The sequence below is a fragment of the Camelus ferus genome, chromosome 3 (assembly GCF_009834535.1).
Source record: "Camelus ferus isolate YT-003-E chromosome 3, BCGSAC_Cfer_1.0, whole genome shotgun sequence".
Lineage (NCBI taxonomy): Eukaryota > Metazoa > Chordata > Mammalia > Artiodactyla > Camelidae > Camelus > Camelus ferus.
The window spans coordinates 38,491,151-38,511,323 of NC_045698.1; the positions used below are offsets into that span (position 1 = coordinate 38,491,151).

The 20,173-nt window shown below is 38.5% G+C and overlaps 1 protein-coding gene across 2 annotated transcripts in view; it reads left to right on the forward strand.

Moving 5' to 3' along the window:
- Nucleotides 1-8,461, forward strand: part of RAB3C (RAB3C, member RAS oncogene family) — a 255,645-nt gene extending 247,184 nt beyond the window's left edge. For both annotated transcript variants that reach the window (XM_014555580.2, XM_006180358.3), the window contains exon 5: nt 497-8,461. In XM_014555580.2, coding sequence (XP_014411066.1) covers nt 497-684 — 188 coding nt within the window. In that variant the 3' untranslated portion in view covers nt 685-8,461. The remainder of the gene's footprint in view (nt 1-496) is intronic.
- The last annotated feature ends 11,712 nt before the right edge of the window (nt 8,462-20,173 follow it).

A 20,173-nucleotide genomic window follows, 5' to 3' on the forward strand; every position in this document is an offset into this window, starting at 1 on the left:
GAGGCAGCAGTAGGACAGACAGGGAAAAAGCTGGAGCTGGATTATGCTGGAGTTCAGGAGCATAGTGATTTTGGTACAACCTTTCTTAATGATTTTGGTACAACCTGAAATAGACAGAAAACAAAAAATGCTAAGTAACACTAGTCCTAGAAAAGACTGGAAGAGGCTACATGGTGAGCCAGGTCATGGGGGAAGAGATGGCAGAGACAGACTCGGTAATTACTAACTCCTGCCAAGGTTGTTTTTTTGTTTGTTTGTTTGTTTGTTGTCTAAAGAGAATAAGATGGGACTGTCAGTAATTCTACTTTATAACTCTCATTCTTGATTAATGGCTCACAAGATTGTAGCCTTTGTCCAAATGGCATCTCATGCCTGCCTCTCATTTCTCACCCAAACCAAACCCACCAGCCACTACTGCCCCACCGTCACCGAGTCCCGTTTAATTTCAGCAACAGTATGAAATAACTAAGCTGTGGTTTCCCTATGTTTCTTCCAGGTTTTGAGTTTTTTGAAACAAGTGCCAAGGATAACATTAACGTCAAGCAGACATTTGAGCGCCTCGTGGATATCATCTGCGACAAAATGTCAGAGAGTTTGGAGACTGACCCAGCCCTCACTGCGGCGAAGCAGAACACGAGACTCAAGGACACCCCACCTCCACCGCAGCCCAGCTGTGGCTGTTAATGTCCCCACACAGGCAGCTCCGGAGGGTTGGTTGCTAAAAACAGCATTTATAAATGGTCGATTAGCCTTCACTTATACTGCCTAATAATTATTGGAGGGAAATCGATGTCAGTGGCTCATACATGCATTCAATTCTGGGGAGATTTCCTCTGTTAATATGTGGCGAATATGTGATCTTAAATTTGTAAGGACTATCCATTTACAAACATCTGGTATTTGCATGTGATTTGTTACCTGTCTTCTAGGCTCTTTGTGTTTCAGATTTCTTAGATTAAGCAACTGCTGGGACCTCCAATTATAATTTCAGTGCAACTGACTTCTGTGCCATGGGTTCAAATTCTGCTTTTCACCTGTAGGGATGAGAACCAAGGAATTGGTTATGTGTGTGGTATGGGCTGGCGGAGATCTCAGAGACCTTATTTGCTCTATTCTTAATTGAAAATCAAGTGGAAATTTTATTTATGACTAGGGATACTGTCATGGCTCTGGTCAATCTACAGTTCAGGAAATAAATCTACTTTTCAGTGTTATTAAGAAGACCATTGACTATAAAGAAATGGAAATGTTGTTTAATGCCCTTGCAAATTTCCTGAGAGATTAATATTTACCTGACTAGAAGTGAATAGTCATCTTAGTTTAGATGCTTAAGGAGGGAATTCCTAAGCCAGGACTGCTCCTCCCAACTTTTTGCAAATCTGAGGGCTCTGATGGACTGAGGTATCTGCTGAATGTGTTATGTGACAAGCATCTGAACCAAGAAGGGGATAAGTAACTGTAGAATTTCCAAAGCCTGACCTCCCCCCATAACACAGACCCCCCCCCAACTTTCTAGAACCATCACCAACTCTTGGAACAGAGGTCAAGCTGAAGCCCCTCTTCCCATAGGATGTAGACTTACTTCACAGACCACTGCCTTCTCACACCTCCCTAGGTTATTCCTAGTTACAAGTTACTTAAACAGTATCTTGATGGTTCTCAGGTTGAGGAAAAGATAATTTTCATCTCTAATATTTTTCAGTCCAAGTGTTTATACTTCTTTTAAGACATATCCACATTCTGTAAGGCTATTAATGTTAAACATGCTTAAATTACTCAGAATACTCTTTAGAGCTGAGAGTTCCAGAAATACTTTAAGACACCATAAGCAATTGGAGAGGAAAAAGGAAACCATAGGAACACTCAGATTTCCTGAAGACCATTTGAATAACAAGCAAACCAATCCCATCAGTTATCTAACTGAGCACTGAGGAGAAACATGGCATCCACACCACTAGCCAGCACCGTTGACAGCTAGGACTCTCAGAAGGCAGCAGGCACGGATGGCAGATTTGGAAGAACAGTTTTAATAGGTGAACTTTCCCCTTTTTTGGTGATCATGATAAAGATTTTTTTTCTCTTTTCAAAAACAGATACTTCCTATGAAAGAATGGAGTCCAATTTTATTGAACAAGGCTATTGAGAGAGAAAGATGCATACATCCAAAGTGATCTCTGGAAGATAAATGCCTGCAAGTCAGGGAACTAGGTCACATACATGATTAGTAAGTTAGAAGATGAACATTAGAGGAGAGAGTATGTGGGGTATCTCAAGCACACCCACATTCTTACTTCTCATCTTCTTAGTTTGTGATCCACTAATTGGCAATAAATTTTCACTTTGGCACTCTGCAGGACAGGCTTCATGAAGACAAGAAAACATTAATGCTTTATTGGATTTTAATGGGGCAACCAGCTTCCAGAAACCACAGAAATTAAGTGAAGGGAAAGAGAAGTTGGGGGCTGTGCAAAGCAGAAGCCTGTCTGCATGATATTGTAGTATTTCTGTATCTTAGACTAGAAAGCGGCCATGTTAAAAGATAGTTGTTAAGCTAACTTTTATAATCTAATATGCAGTAATAAAGTCAGGAAGACCTTCCCCTCCTCTCTCAGCCCCAATCTCACATACATACATACAGATGTCAAGGACCTAAGTGTGATGTTTCAGATGGCTTCTTCAGAAGGACCTTGATGGGTGCAGTATCGTAAAATGCAAAGCAAAATGAGAGAGAGTAGAAAAGTGGGAAGAGTTGAGTTTGCCCTCTTGTAAAGTCCTCCGCTGAAGAACTCATCGCTATTGAAATTAGTCGGCCCTAGAACCGGAAGACCAAAGCCCAGTGCCCTCTTACACCCCGTCAGACACACCCAGGTTGAACCGCGTGGTGCCGGTCAGAGGAGCACGATACAGCAACAGCCCGGGTGTCATGGCCAAGAACATTCGATAACTTCTACTTTACAAACCTCACTGGAAGTGAAGCCTACCTAATTGATGCTAAGTTCTGAAGCTCGCACCCTGGTGTGAATTTCACTAAGTGAGAAGTTTCCAGAAAGGATTGTCACAGAGCTCAAGTGAATTAAGCACCTGTACTCCTGCTGTCAAACACATGGAAAGAGAGAAAATCCTCTATTCCTAATCTCATCAAGAGATCCTTGTTTTAACGTCAAATTTGGCAAAAGAGGAAACAGCCCAGGGTTAACTAAGCAAACTTGTATTGGCATCAAGCTCTATCACTTGTAAATTATAACATGGCCGCGCCAAGGTTTTTCTGCCTTTTGGTCAGCATGCACACAGTACCTCCTACATTCTCTCCATCTGCCAACAGCTTAAATAACCCAGACCATTTATACTAATGGCTTAACTAAATTTGTATTCAGAAGAACAAGACACCTTACAAAGTATGTGCTCGTATTAGTTTATAAATTGTAGACATCCACCTTTTGTCTTTGATGCAACTGAATTAACTGTTTCACGTCTGAACTTCTCTTATCTGCCACCCACTTCCTCACCACCCGAACCCTCCAATTACTTTTACAAACAAACCTTGCTTGTTTTGAGCAGATACTTCCAAGAGCTTTGGTTTGGGGGCCTTCCTTTCTGTTCTTAAGTAAATAAAAGCTTGGACTGGAAATTGTTTCCTCTATACAGCCATCTGTGGAGTGGATCCTCATTTCAGCTTTTGGGGATGTGAGTGGAGGTCGTAGGTACATGAAATTCCTTAAGTTTTAAGATGGCAATTTACAATTTAGCATTATATTCATGGCTTCTAAGAAGAATTGCTTTCAGACAGTGAATTAGTTCATTGCCACTGCCCCCACAGAACAGCTTCCACTGCCTTGATAAACTTTTAACCTCCTCCTTAGACCCACTTAAAATCAGTATCCCTTTGCTGCCTGGTAAATAAGTGCTAAGATTTTTATTTGGAAAGGGATCTCTGATGATGCCTTGGGTTATAGCAGAAAGCTGCAGCATTGTTATGTTAAATGTGAACTATAAATTCTACAAAACTACACCCCACATCATATGACGTCTATATACTCAACAAACAAATCTATTTCCCCTATTTAACTCATATCCAGATTAATCATAGTTCTTTTGCTTAGCTCATCAGTTACTTTTTGGAAACCAATTTAAACTTCCAATTTTACCTACATCTATGCTGAGAATAGACTTTCAGGGATGCAGTATTCTTTTTGAAAAAGTAAAATACAGTTTACTAGTAACTGAACTTCCATGAAGCAACATTGCTTTTTGGAGCGTGACAGTCAGTAATCAGTGGCTCACTGTAACGTGCTTTTATCCAACGTGTCTCTTCGTGCATGGCGAGGATGTACAATGCCATCTTTCAGTCAACCATGGGGCGTTTGTGGGACTATATTAAGAACATACCCAGATTCTACCAAGTTATCCCACGGCTGAAGCAGCAGCTGCATGTGAAAAACTAAAACTAATCTTAAAATCATGATTAAAAACCTTCTTGGCCAAAAAGGGTTTAATAATTTTCATATACTACTGTAATGCTCCATCAGGAGTTTTTGGTGCAGCTTCCTTGGGAGGTAGCCTTGTCTTTCTGTCTGAAGAATCTCCTCTCTCTCTAAAGTCAAGATCGCATGCCTGGGAACTGGAAGTCTTTGTCCCTTGGTGTGTCTACTCAGTGCGCTGTGGCAGGGTGCCATGTGAGCAACTAGACCCACGTGGCTTTTCTAATCACCCCCTGGGAGATGCAGCCTCTGCGGCTCTGTGTGGCTTGTATGTGCGCTACCTGTGCTTTAGTGGCCTGACCGTAAAATGCTGAAGTCCTTCTGATGAGCTGAACCATTAGGGTCGGCTTTTTAGAATCCTCATAGGTAAATTTTTGCTCAAAGCCAGTTAAAGTCATAAACCTATTTTATATTCTGAAATTGGAACAAACTGGGTAAAAGATGAAATTTATAACCAGAAAAAAAGCCTCTCTGTTATCTCTGCAGTGTATGTAAAGGGCTTTGGGTCCTAAAAATACGATATTCCCTAAGGGGGCAAATACAGGTCTGGAGAATTTATTTTAAATATATCTACCTAATGTTATTTCACAAATAAATGTTTTTTTTTCCTTAAACACCTTTACAGAAATGCTTGACACACAGTCAAATATTTCCCTTCAGTATATTAAAAAGATTTACACTCACCCACAGTGTTGCCGCTCCCAGCACAGACTCAGTGTGTATAAAAGACAAATACCTTTTCTATGAAGGGAAATGTCCACATATGGTGCTTTCTTAGTGCTAGAGAAAAGGGAGCTTTTACTAGGCTCCAACTGTAACTGGGATTTGCTGAAAAAGGTCTACAAAATAGATTCCTCACACTGATTTGATTTGTGTATCTGTTCACATAACTAATTCCCATTAAAAAGAGAGGATAGAGAGAATATATTTTGCAGATGTTCCAGAGAAAAGAAATTATTTCCAAGCCTCTGTCAGAGCTTGAGTATTAAGGGCAAATCAACTGGCTAGTGGGCCCACTGGGCTTTCTATTTACAGTTCTCTTTTCTGCTTCTTGATTTTTGATCATTTCACTTTTTAAAGCACTATCCTCACAGAATGACAGGACCCAGAATAGGAAATGAGACTCAAGTTTCACCATTTACCTCCCACCAGCACTGTTATTGGTAGAGTTTCAACCAGCCCTTACTACTGACATGAGGTGGGGGGAAGGCGGTTACCTGTGTATTTCATTCACCTGTGTTCATACTTCATCGTGGACAACTGAGAGTTGGCTGTGGCTTTATTCCTTAGTGGAAATGCTTCATATTCATGTTGTTTGGGGCTGGAGGTTGCTTAGGCTCATGAATGCTGTTCTTAAAGACTCAGATGGTACATGAGCCGCAGACACCTGGCCTTTCAGGGACGTGAGGGTAACTTACATCTGTCTAGTGGTTCCATGCGCCTCAGAAGAGTGAAGTCTGGGGGTTGTTTCCTGTATCAGTATGATGGTTCTCCATGCATTGTCTCATCACTCCTAGGATATGTCCTGAATGAAAACTTCCTGTAATTCCTGTTAATATATTGTTAATGTCAAGATGTGATGTGATACCGTTGAACTGTCCAAATGTACAACTATTTAATGGTGTTTGTGGAACTGAAGTGTCTTAAATGTTGCATGAAATATGTTATAAAAATAGATTTGTTTTCTATTTTTCAACACCTCAGAATTGAGGGTTCATGGGCCAATAAGTGCAATATTTAATGACTTACTCAGTGTATATACAATAGTGTGAAAGAGTGAATTGTAATGAATGTGTGGGATGCTTCGATGGCTGTTTGACTTACTCAAATTATTTCTTGTAGCTGTATTGTCTAGTGGTGCAGTTTATACAGTAAATACCTACTGGTGTCATGTGAAATTCCTCTGTGCCTACTTCAAAGTATGTCTTTCCCTGTAAGACCGAACATTTAGGATCTGCAAGTATATGTCAATTTTGCCTTTTAGAATTGTGGATTTTATTTTCAAGACAGAATGGCTGTTCGTTTATTTATGTAGGCATTCCCTTCTTTAATTCAGAGTTCTCCTTAAGCCATTTATAAGGGGCTAATTTAGAAACCTAAGAAAAAATATGCACATAAGGAAAAGTCATTTTTATTTTTCTCTGAAATGTTGATCATGTTTTCATCTAAGAATTTTTACTCATATTTTATATGTCTATTTTATTGTTACTCTGTATTTTGTTTGGAAATTTAAGTGTCAATCCTGGGAATCCTAAAATATTGATGTCTTTTTAGGTGGTGGCTAATGTTATATTCACTTTCAAGTCTCAATTGTCCACACTAGTGATAAACAGGTCAGAATCCTTAAATCACATTAGTAAGTCATCATAAACTCATATGTTCATCCTCAAACCCCTTGGTTAATATCATTGGTGGCCTAGAACTTCACTGAGATGCAGAAAACCAAGAAATGAGGCCTGGTAGCTGGATTATCAAAAACTCTTAGGTGTTTATGTCTATGAAGTTTAAAGTAGGCCAACTACTTTAAACTCCTATTTGCCATTTCAATTTTTGAGGCAAAGCACTCATTTTAATATTGTGCTTTGCCTTTTCATTTAGAGTAAATCATGATATCTTTAGGAAGAAAAGTTGACTTTTTCCCTAAAAATGATGAAGAGCCATTGGTTTTAGATGACCATGGCCATCTGGACATCATATCAACCCTTCAGGCCTCTCTATAGCAGTTGCCTGAAACTGAAATGTGAGGACGTGCCAGTCGCATTAAATGGCTCTGGGCTACCACCAGCGATGGGTGGCCCTGTTTTACATGCGATAGCCTGAAATTCTGTACTCAGCTCTCAGACCCACTGAAGAAGTCAAGTGAAGGTGGGTGAAACGGAGATTGGTGACAACTTTGTGCCAAATTTAAAAAAAGAAACAAATGTAAGCAGGTAGCCAACATTAGAATGATAATTTAAGGGTGTGTTTAAATGTTTAGTTACTCATCAACAGTTACTGAATACTGTGTGCTCAGTGCTGTGGGACTGAAACATGAAAGAGGTGATGGCTCTGGCCCCTGATAGGCTTGCTGACGGAAGGACAAGGAACGAAATTCCAGGATATAGTCTAAATGCTAAGTTATGTCAGGACATAGGAGCAAGAAGAATGGAGGACCTATAAGATCTGGAAGAGTCAAGAATGGCTCCATGGAGGAGGATATTAGATAGAGGAGACTGTACCAGGCAAGTATGTGGGAAAGACTGCAGTTTGTTCCCTTGAATGGAAGGGTGACAGAGCTGGCAGCTATTGGTCATTGTTTTTTTTTTCCAGAGAGCCATACTGGCCCTTGGAAACGCAAGAAATTACCCCAGTTTGGCTCTGTTTTTGTCCCAATGAGGAAGACAAGGTGCTACCTTGCCATATTCCTCTGTGCTGAGCAGCCCCAGACTCAGCCCCAAAACACAAATCAATCTGAAATCACATTGGAACAGCTGATGTAGACATTTTGCCCGTGCACCAAACCACAAGACATTGTCTAATGCAATGTCAACCAGTCAGATGTGTGCCCAGAGATTTTTCTGCAGTTGTGTTTCCCATAAAGGGCGTTGGGAAGTGCACTGATGAAGACCTTCCTTTGTAACCAGGCACTTTTGGCTCCTTCTCAGTGACTGCACTGTGGAACTCTTCTTGAGAAAAAATTGAGTAACAGCTTAATGCTTTCATGTAGTGATTGTGACGTTGATTTGAAAACTGCTGCACAGCAAATCCTGTGACCCTTCGTGTGTCCACAGGAGCGCCTGACTGGGTTTAAAGCTATTGAGTGTATTCACATTATGAAGTTTTCATTCTCTTTACTGAAATTAATTGTGTAAGAACTGTATGTGCTCTACTAGGTATTAAGTTTGTATGTGAGTTCTGTATAGAAACTGGTTTTTGTTCTTTGGGTTTATCTTGTTTTATTTTTTGGAGATTACAATAAATATCTAAGAGACTATATTCCTGAATTTCTCAGTCTTGGTCTGAGAAGTTTTTTCATCTCCATTCTATTGATATTAGTTTTGGTCCTAGGATGTCTGTTTCCATTTCTGTTTCCTTCCTTTTCCACAATCCTAGGCACAGTGCTGAGCTTGAACTAGAGACAGGAGATATATTTTCACTTAGGGCTATGGGTTTCCAACATATGATTCTGGACTTCGGTTAAGGAGTTAACTCCAACAATATTGGTAACCTTTTAAGGTAAGTGACTTTATACCTGACTGCATTCCAGAGTCAAAGCTCTTAGTTGTATTAAAAAATCGCCTCTGTTACCTGAAGATCATGTGTCCCTGTATCTAAAGTTGGGGGTCCAGTGACCACTGTGGCACTGTACTGACACAGCCTGGGAAAGGAGCATTCATCAGGGCGATGTGTGGGTGAGATGTGTGTGGTGTACAGTGCGTGGTGCAGTGATGTTCCAGGTGAGGTACCAGCTTGCCTTGGTCCTGGACCTCAGGGCATGGGGAAGCACCCAGTTATCAATCTGTTTGCATCACAGAAGATCACTACTAATTTTAAGACCCCTTAGTGTTCTAATTGTGCCACCAGCTCTATCCCTATATATTTTCTTCCAAATATACATCTAAGGCCATTGCCTGAACTCTGGGCTAAAAATAAGCTAAGCAAGAAGTTCCAGGAGTATCCACACTGGGTCCATGAGTGTCAAAGTAGCTGCCTGACAGAACTCAGGGACAGGAGGGTCACCTGCCGGTCTAGACAAAGCAGGTACCATGCAAAGAATCCAAATTAAAGGGAAAGTAATAAATTAAGGGACTTCCAGTTAGACTGACATTTATAGAATGTCTTATTTGTGCTAATTTCTTGGTATATATGAAAATAAATACAGTAGGAAGCTGACCATAGTGAACTCAGACAATTGTGAAAGAGGAAAATATATGTGTATATTAATAAATGACAGTTTTTAATTTAATATATCCTAATATTTGTGTCTAATAATTAAAATGAACATTAGAAATTTGTTTCATTCCAAAAGAACTCAAAAAAGTCTTCTCTGAAATGCTATAAAATACATTTTTTTAGACAATAGTCCTCTAACCCCTGGACAAACTGATAAAAATCTCCTCAGTCGCAAGACCTCCAAACAACTACACATGCTTTGCGGCTGTTCTGAGGCTCCTTTGGCTAGGCCAGTTTGAACCGGTTTTAGCAGGAATCCCCCTCTATGCTCACCCCTCAGAAATAACTACCCTGACTTTAGTTTAGAAAACAAATTTACAGCATGGCTATTTCTTCCTCAATAGCATTGAAAAGGTAGACCTGAAAAGAACACATCTGGCACCCTCAGGAGACGCTACCATTTTCCTCTAGGTTTCCTGCTAGACTTGAAAAAGACCCCTTCCAAATAAAAGGCCACCTAGCAGAGCTCTGTGCCTGGACGCTTCTCAGGGACACCAAAGCTTCTTGGTCCTCCTACTTCGCCTTTCAGTTTCTTCTCACCTCAGCCCATGCCCACCAAGTCCAAAGAGTCTTTAATCCGGTGGAGAGAGGTCTGGCTAACTTTCCTTCCCAATTTACTGTTTATGCCCCAAGCCCTTTAGCACTAGAACTTCTTGTTTATTAATTCTAAATCTCAGGCAATTTCAACTAGAAATCATATTCTCTTTTTATACTGTATAGACAGTATCAGGAAAGCAGGTATTGATAGAAAACCTAGATTAATATGTTCAGAACAAGATCCTACCAAGCAGACAATTACAATACAATTTGATTAGTGCCACTATTTACATATAAACTTTCACGAAAGCACAGAAGAGAGGCAATTAACCCTGATTGGAGACGAGGATCGGGATGTTCCAAGAAGGCTAACTAGAAGAAATGAGGCCTGAGCTAAAACACAGGAGATGTAAGGGTTACACAAGAGCAGAAGTGGAAGAAGATGGTTCATGGTTCCAAACAAAGGGAGATGCACAGGCGACCCACAGAGGTGTGGCAGAGCACAGGGTATTTCTAGAACTCCAGCGCCATTCATATCGCTGATCAGAGTGAAAGAGAAAGAGAAGAGGCCCAGGGCAGAGATCATCACACTTGTGGGAAAAAAATTAGAAGTCTGGATTTTGTCTTCCAGCTTTGAAAAACTCTTGAAGGAACTTAAGCAAGAAGGTCGTTTGATCAGATTTGAATTTTGAAAGATCACTCAAACGGCAGTATGGGAAATGGACAAACAGGAGGCGATGGTGGAAAGAGAACAAGTATTAGAAAGTGGTTAGGTTATCTCCATGCCTGAAACAAAGGGGGCTCAGGTGTGGTGAAGAGTAGGGAACACACAATAATTCCATTAGAAGGTGGGTAATGGGGACCAATAAGATTTTAAGGGTTATAACTAGAAATTACAAGGGACCCTGGCATTTCTGGCTCAGTATATTAAGTAAATATTAGTGCCATTAACTAAAAGATAAGTACAAGTTCTGGTTCAAGGTGGTGACACAGGGAGATCCTGAACTCACCTCATCCCAGGAACACACTGAATCTGCAGCTACATATGAAACAACTTCCTCTAGGGAGAGAAAAATCCTAAAAAATACCTGAGCAACCCATATACACTGGGCAAATTTTTAAAAAATCAAAGAGGCCGAGACACAATCACACCACAAACCCCACCCCGAGTGCGGCGGCCCACCATCAAGAAGAAACACAAAGCCCAGAGCTCCTCCCTGTGAAGCAAAGTATTTGAGCCGCACATCACTCACCCCAACTTTTAAAGCCCGCATCTGAGAGATAAACCCCAAAGCATCTAGCTTTTAAAACCAGTGGCGCTCACATCCATGAGACCCTCAAATTAATGCCAAACTGAGAAACAGCCAGAAAGGGTGTGTGGGCTTAGACTCACTTGCCTCAGGGACCAGCACAGAGGCAGCCCGCCGAGAGGAGCCCAGGCTTTAAGGTAAGCAAGTAAGCCTCTTTGGCATCAAGTGCCAGCCTGAGGGGCAGGCATCTAACTTAACACACATCTGGAGATCTGATGGGGTACCCTCCGGGGAGGGAGGCTGGCTGGCACCATCACTGTGCTCTCTCTCCTCCGTGCTCCAGCTCACCAGAATCTCCTAGAAAGGAGTTTTTGCCCTCATCTGGCACCCTGTTTTGGGTTCCTGCCCAGGTAACATCTCTAACTCACCTGGCTCTGGTGGAGTTCAAGCTTGAGAGTCCTGAAACGCTGTAACCAATGGAGAAGGAGTTCTTACATGGCTCCACCCCCAGAGCACAGCAGGAAGCAACAGACTGCAGCACCGAGTCTTCCTATGAAAGAGGCCCATTAGCTTACCTTCATAGCTACGGCCTGAGGGGCAGTTTTCAAACTAAACATACATCTAAGCACCCACTAATCCTCTCCAGAAACCTGAGGACAGGCATCATCTTTGAGCTCTCCCTCTGCCACACCCCAAGAAGAGGGCTCTTACATGTGTCTGGTACCCAGTTTTTCTATCTGGCACCTTGGTTTTTGTGGTTGCCATCCAGGGAAAGCCCCTTGACTGCCTAGCTCTGATGGCCGGTCGGTCTTGCTTGCCTGGGTTCCATGGGGTCATAATAAACAGAGATGGTTCTCAGCAGGCTACCACCTCCAGGGCACTATGCAGACAGCTCACCCCTAGTCTTTATGTAATAGAAGCCTATTTGCTTCCCCCTGGACCTTTAACCTGGGGAACAAGCTTCTTCTTTGTCAAATGTCTAGGGTGCAAAAGAGCTGCAGTCCAATGAAATAGGCTGCTGGATGCCACCTTTACACTCTCCCTATGCCTTGCTTTAGGCCACCGGTATCTTTTCTAAAGGGCCTTGTATACTCAACTGGCACCCCAACTTTTGCAACTGCCATCCACGGGGTGCCCCCAGATTGAATGGATCTGTGGCCAATGCTTATGCTCATAATGTTATGCTTACAAGCAATGTAAGTTATGCTTACAGTCACACAAGACTATATATATCTGAATACTTAAAAAGCTGCTGCCTGAGGGTTTGGCTTCCAATCAGCTTAAATCTATGTGCTGAGATATTTCCCTTTAGGACACTGACAACTTCAACTACTGAGAGCCACTAAAAATACAATATTCTGCTTGAACAATCACAAAGGTTTGAGATACAACTAAAACCTAGGGCAGGGTTTGAATAATAAGGTTCCTGTCTTACAAGAAGACATCCTTCAAGACTGGGAGAGGTGGGTGTTTTATCTAATGCATAGAAACAAACAGAGAGTCAAGGAAAAGGAAATAACAGAAAAAATATGTTCTAAAAGGCATAACATACCTAGTAAGTTCTTAACAAAAAAGACATAACTGACTTGCTTGATAAAGAATTTTAAATAATGGTCATAAAGAAAATGCTGGAGAGGCTGTGGAGAAAAGGGAACCCCCCTACACTGCTGGTGGGAATGCAGGTTGGTGCAGCCACTGTGGAAAACAGTATGGAGATTCCTCAAAAGACTAGGAATAGACTTACCATATGACCCAGGAATCCCGCTCCTGGGCATATATCCAGAAGGAACCCTACTTCAAAATGACACCTGCACCCCAGTGTTCATAGCAGCACTATTTACAATAGCCAAGACATGGAAACAGTCTAAATGTCCATCAACAGATGACTGGATAAAGAAGATGTGGTATATTTATACAATGGAATACTATTCAGCCATAAATACTGACAACATAAGTGAAGTAAGCCAGAAAGAGAAAGAAAAATACCATATGAGACTGCTCATATGTGGAATCTAAAAAAAAAAAAAACAGAAGCAGATTCATAGACATAGAATACAAACTTGTGGTTGCCCAAGGGGGTGGGGGGTGGGAAGGGACAGACTGGAATTTCAAAATGTAGAATAGATAAACAAGATTATACTGTATAGCGTAGGGAAAAATATACAGGATCTCGTGGTGGCTCACAGCAAAAGAGAATGTGACAATGAATATATGTATGTTCATGTATAACTGAAAAATTGTGCTCTACACTGGAATTTGACACAATATTGTAAAATGACTATAACTCAATAAAAAAATGTTTAAAAAAACTAATGGTCATAAAGACGTTCAACAAACTTGGAAGAATTAACACTGTGAGAATTTCAACAAAGGGATAGAAAATATAAGAAAGTACCTAACAGAAGTCATCGAACTGAAGAATCTAATAACTGAACTAAAAAAATACACAAACCAGGTTCAATAGCAGACCAGATAAAGAAAAGAAAGGGTTAGTAAACTTGAAGACAAGGCATGGAACTCATCAGAACAGTGAAAGGAAATGATGAAAAAAAGTAAAGATAGCTTAAGGGACTTAAAGAACAACACCTAGCATACCAATATTCATATTACAGGGCCCCAGAAGAGAAGAAAGAAATAAAGATGTCAAAAACATATCAACATATCTGAAGAAATATTGGCCCCAAACAGCCTATCCTGGGGAAAGAAATAGACATCCAGATAAAGGAATCCAGAAAATTCCAAGTAAAGATAACCCAAAACAGCCCTTCACCAATATACATAATTAAAATGTCAAAGTTAAAGACAAGGAGAGAATCTTAAAAGCAGCAAGAGAAAATCAACTTGTTACATACAAAGAAACCCCCATAAGACTATCAGATTTTTCAGCAGATAACTTTGCAGGCTAGAACAAAGTGGTATGATGTATTCAATGTACTGAAAGAAAAATTCCAACCAAGGATCTACACAGCAAAGTTATCATTCAGAATTGAAGGAGAGAGAGTTTTTCAGACAAGCAAAAGTTTAAAAAAATCATCACAACTAAACAGTCCTTACAGGAAATATTAAAGGGACATTTTATGCTGAAAAGAAAGGGAACTAATTAGTAACAGGAACACATGTATAGCATAAATTTCACTGGTAAAAGTAAATATATAGAAAAGTTACAATAATATAATGTAAAAATGGTGGATTAATCACCTGTAAAGCAAGTATGAAGGTTAGAAGGCAAAAATAATAAAATAACTGTAACTACAATAATTGGGAAAGGGATACACAAGATAAAAATATGTAAAATATGACATTAAGAACATAAACTGTGATAGGGGAGATTAAAATGTAGAGCTTTAGATACATTTGAACTTAAGTTGTAAAGAATTTACATTGGACCATTATAAATAAGTTGTTTTATTAAAGCCTCATGGTAACCACAAGGCAAAAACCTTAGTAGATACACAAAAGAGAAAGAGAGAGAAACCTAAGCATGCCACTACAGAAAGTCATATCACAAAGGAAGAGAGCAAAAGAATTAAAAAACAAAAACAAAAAAACCAAAGAAATACAAACAGCCAGAAAACAATAAAATAGCCATAAATACATACTTTTCAATCGTTACTTTAAAATAAATCTACTAAATTCTCCAGTCAAAAGACACTGAGCATCTAAATGAATAAAATAAAAATTTAAAAGAACCATCTATATGCTGTGTACAAAAGACATAAGTATACACACAGACTGAAAGTGAAGGGATGAAAAAAAATATTCCATGCAAATGGAAACTAAAAGAAAGCTAATGTAGGTATACTTATATCAGACAAAATAGACTTTAAAACAAAGACTGTAATAAGAGACAAAGAAGGGCACTACATAATGAAAAGAGTTCAGTCCAACAAGGTAATATAATATTTGTAAATATTCATGCATCAGCACAGGAAACACCTAAATATGTAAAGCAAAAATGTACAGACCAAAATGGAGAAATGAATGGCAATATAATAGTAGTATTGGACTTTAATACCCCACTTTCATCAAAGGATAAATTATCTCAGATGATCAACAAGAAGCATCAACCAAAAATGATACATTAGACGAGACTGACTTAACAGGTATGTACAGAAAATTTGACCCAAGAGGTTATAGATTATTTTCAAGTGCACATGGAACATTCTCTAGGATGGATCATATGTTGTGCCACAAAACAAGTCTTAATAAATTTAAGAAGACTGAAATCATATCAAGCATCTTTTCAACCAGAATGTTATGAAACTAGAAACCAATTACAGAAGAAAACTGGAAAATTCACAAATAAACAGAGATTCAACAACATGCTACTGAATAATCAATAGATCAATAAAAGAAATTTAAACATACCTTGAACAAGTGAAAATGAAAATACAACAAACCAAAACTTATGTGATTCAGCAAAGGAAGTTCTAAGAGGGAAGTTCATAGGCATTAATGCCTACATCAAGAATCAAATATCTCAAATTAAAAAATTTAACTTACCCCTCAAAGAACTAGAAAAAAGAACAAATAAAACCCAACTTTATCAGAAGAAAGGAAATAACAAAGATCAGAATGGAAACAAATGGAGACTGAAAGATAATAGAAAACATCAGTGAAACTAAGAACTGGTTCTTTGAAAGTATAAAACAAAATTGACAACGTTTAGCTAGACTCACAAGGGAAAAAAAAGGACTCAAATAAAATCAGAAATGAAAGACATTATAATACATACCGCAGAAATAAAAAGGATTGTAAGAGATTACTATGAAGAATTGCATGCCAACAAATTGACAACTTAGGAGTAATGATAAATTCCTTGAAACACACAACCTAGGAAGATTGAATCATGAAGAAATAGGAAATCTGAACAGAACAATTACTAGTTAGGAGATTGAATTAATAATCCAAAAAAAAAAAAAAAAATCCCAACAAACAAAAGTTAAAGACCAGATGGCTTCACTGGTGAATTCTACCGAATATTTAAAGAATTGATACCAATCTTTCTCAAACCCTTCCCCCCAAAATAGAAAATGAAACACTTCCAAAATCATTTTATAAGACTAGCATTACCCTGATAACAAAACCAAACAAGGAAACCACAAGAAAAGAAAATTTCAGGCCAGTATCAATGATGAGCATAGATGAAAAAAAATCCTCAAAATATCAGCAAATTGAATTCACCAATACATTATAAGAATCATTCACCGTGATCAAGCACAGTTTATTCCAGAGATGCAAAAGTGACTGAACATTCACAAATCAATGTGCTACATCATATTAACAAAATGAAGTATAAAAACCTCTTATCTCAATAGATGTAGAAAAAGCATTTGACAAAATTTACTATCTATTTATGATAAAAACTCTTAATAATGTGTGTATAAAGGGAACATACCACAATATAAAAGGCCGTATATGTACATAGCAATAAGTCCATACAAGCCCAAAGCTAACATCAGTTACAAGCCCAAAGCTAACATCACACTCACTGATAAAAACCTAAAACCTTTTCCTCCAAGATCAGGAACAAGACAAAGATGACCACTCTCACCCCTCTTATTCAGCGTAGTACTGGAAGTCCTAGCCAGAAAAATTAGACAAGGAAAAAAAGGCATACAAATTAGACAGGAAGAAGCAAAGCTGTCACAATTTGCTCATCTTATATACAGAAAATCCAAAAGATTCCACAAGAAAAAAATGTAAGAACTAAATAAATTTCAGGAAGTTCCAGGATACAAAATTCAGTATATAAAAATCTGTTGCATTTCTGCATGGTAACAATGAACTATCAGAAAAATATTAAGGAAAAAATCCCATTTAAAATAGCATCAAAAAGAAAAAAAAACAGTATAAATTTAACCAAGAAAGTGAAATACTTTTATGCTGAAAACTGCAAAACATTGATTAAAAAATTGAAGAAGATACAAATAAATCATAAGATATTCTGACTCATGGATTGGAAGAATTAATATGGTTAAAATGTTCATACTACCCAGAGCAATCTATAGAGTCAATACAATCCTTATAAAAATTCCAGTGGCATTTTCCCCAGAAACAGAACAAACAATCATAAAATTTGTATGAAACCACAGAAGACCCACAAGCAGCCAAAGCAATCTTGAGCAAGAACAAAGCTTGAGTATGAAGCTCCTTGATTTCAAACCAGATTGCAAAGCTAGTAGGATGTTAGCATAAAAACAAGTATATAGCTCAATGGAAAAGAAGAGCTAGTCTAACAGTAAGTGCACACGTATATGGTCAATTAATTTACGACAAAAGAAATAAGAAGCCATAATTGGGAGGAAACAGTCTCTTCATTAAATGATGTTGGGAAAATTGGATGGCCACACGCAAAAGAATAAAACTGGACTTCTGTCTTACAGTATTTAAAAAATTTACTCACATTGTATTACAGACTTGAATGTAAGACCTGAAACTATAAAACTCCTAGAAGAAAACTTGAGTGGCAAGCTCCTTAACATCAGTCTTTGTGATTATTTTTTTGGGATTTGATTCTCAAAACAAAGGCAACTGATGCAAAAATAAACAAATGGGACTATGTCAAACTAAAAAGCTTCTGCACAGCAAAGGAAATCATTAACAAGATGAAAAAATAATCTACTTACTGGGAGAAAATATTTACAAATCATGTATCTGTCAAGGGGTTAAAATGCAAAATATATAAAGAGCTTATACAACTCAATAGCAAAAAAAAAGTCTGATTTTTAAAAATGGGCAGAGGATCTGAATATACAGTTTTCCAAAGACACACAGATGGCCAACAGATACATGAAAAGATGCTCAGCATCGCTAATCATCAGAGAATTGCAAATCAAGACCACGATGAGATGTCACCTCATATCTGTTAGGATGGTTATTATCAAAAAGACAAGAAATAACAGGTGCTGGTGAGGATGTGGAGAAAAGGAAACCTCTGTGCACTGTTGACGGGAATGTAAGTTCATGTAGCCATTATGGAAAATAATATGAAGGTTCCTCAAAAAATCAGAACCACCATATGATCCAGCAATTCTACTTCAGGATATTTATGCAAAGAAAATAAAAACACTAATTTGAAAAAGGCAAACGTACCCCTGTGTTCACTGCAGCATTATTTAGCCAAGAAATGGAAACAACCTAAGTGTCCATCGATAGATAAATAAAGATGAGATATGTGTGCATGTGTATACTGGAATATTATTCAGCCTTAAAAGAGATGGAAAGCTTGCCATTTGTGACAACACAGATGGACCTTAAGGTAATCATGCCAAGTGAAATAAGTCAGAGAAACACAATTAATCTATGATCTTCCGCAATGGTGGCACCGGTGGCAGTGGTGGTGGTCTCTTTAGTAGAAGAGGTGAAAATTAAAAGTGACCAGTGGAAGTCTGCTTTGACACACAAGTTGTAGGTGGAGGGTCCTGCTGCTCTTTAACACATGGGTCTAACTAAGGCGAGACCTCCATGACTCAAGGGAGGGAAAAGAAAGGGAAGACGACAAATAAAGAGACTGAAGGAACATGTTTCCTGCATCTGCTTCAGGATTTTAGCAAGAGGTCTGCCCACGGACACGTGGGACTCCTCAACTCAAGGACTCCCCTTCTGAGCCATGGGCACACGTCAAACGCCAGGTGCTAGGCACACACCTCCCCCTGCCCTGCTGCCAGCTCTTTTCTTTTTTTTTTTTAAGTGTCATTTAATGGCATTTTCTTTTAAATACACTCTAAACTTTAGCAGTGAGTCAGTGCCTATAAAAAAAAGTCAAAAACTTTTGTTCTATCACCACCTCCTGGAAAACAAAAGAAAATCTTCTAATTGCCAATCCATTGACTGTTAGAATCAAGTAAACAAAACCTTCCTAAATCAGAAGGAGCACTCTGCCCAGTAAAGCTGTCCTTTGGATATGAAGGAGAAATAAAGTCTTTCCTTGACAAAAGCTGAGAGAGTTCGACCTGCCTTACAAGAAATGCTGAAGACAGCTTTTCAGACAAAAAGACAAAAGTACAGAAAATTCTGATCCAGGTGACAGAATTATATTTTAGAATAGTGTGCTAAACACATAATTATAGCATAAAGGTTAAAGAAAAAAGCATTTAAAATAACTATAGCTACTACAATTTTGTAATAAATTCACAGCATAAAAAGAGGTAAATTATGACATCAAAACTATAAAAGGAGAGAAGTAAAATGATAGAAATTTTATAGACAAGTGAAGATAAATTGCTTTCAGCAGAAGAATAATTATTTAATATTGGTATGTTCTCTGTAAACCTTATGGTAATCACAAAGCAAAAATCTAGAGCAAAGACATGAAATTTTAAAAAAAATGGGGAGACTCAACAAATCACTATGGAAACCATCAGCTTATAAAGGTAAACAGAAACAAGAAACAAACCATGAGGATCCAAAATAACCAAAAAGCAAAAGATAAAATGGCAGCAGTAAGCAATTACATATTAATGATGTCAATGATCACCCTAAATGCAAATTAATTGAATTCACTAATAAAAATGCACAAAGCAGCTAGATGGATTAAAAAAAAAACAGGACCCATTTATGTGGTGTCTACAGGAGACTCACTTCAGTTATAAAGGTATACATAGGTTCAAAGTGAAAGGATGGAAGATGATCATCTAAGGAAGCAGAAAACAGGTATAGCCATACTCAGGCAAAACAGACTACAAACCAAAAATGGTAACAAGAGAGAAAGAAGGTCATTATGTAATGGTTAAAGGTCAATAGATCAAGATAAAACAATTGTAAATATATATGCTCCCAATATCTGAGCTAAATATATTAAGCAAATACTAATAGATCTTAAGGGAGAAATAGACAACAATACAACAATAGTGGGATATTGAAGCCCCTACTATTAGCAATGAATATATCATCCAGATAGACAATCATCAAGAAAACATTGGAATCCAGAAATAAACCCACAGACCTATGGTCAATTAATCTTCAACAAAGGAG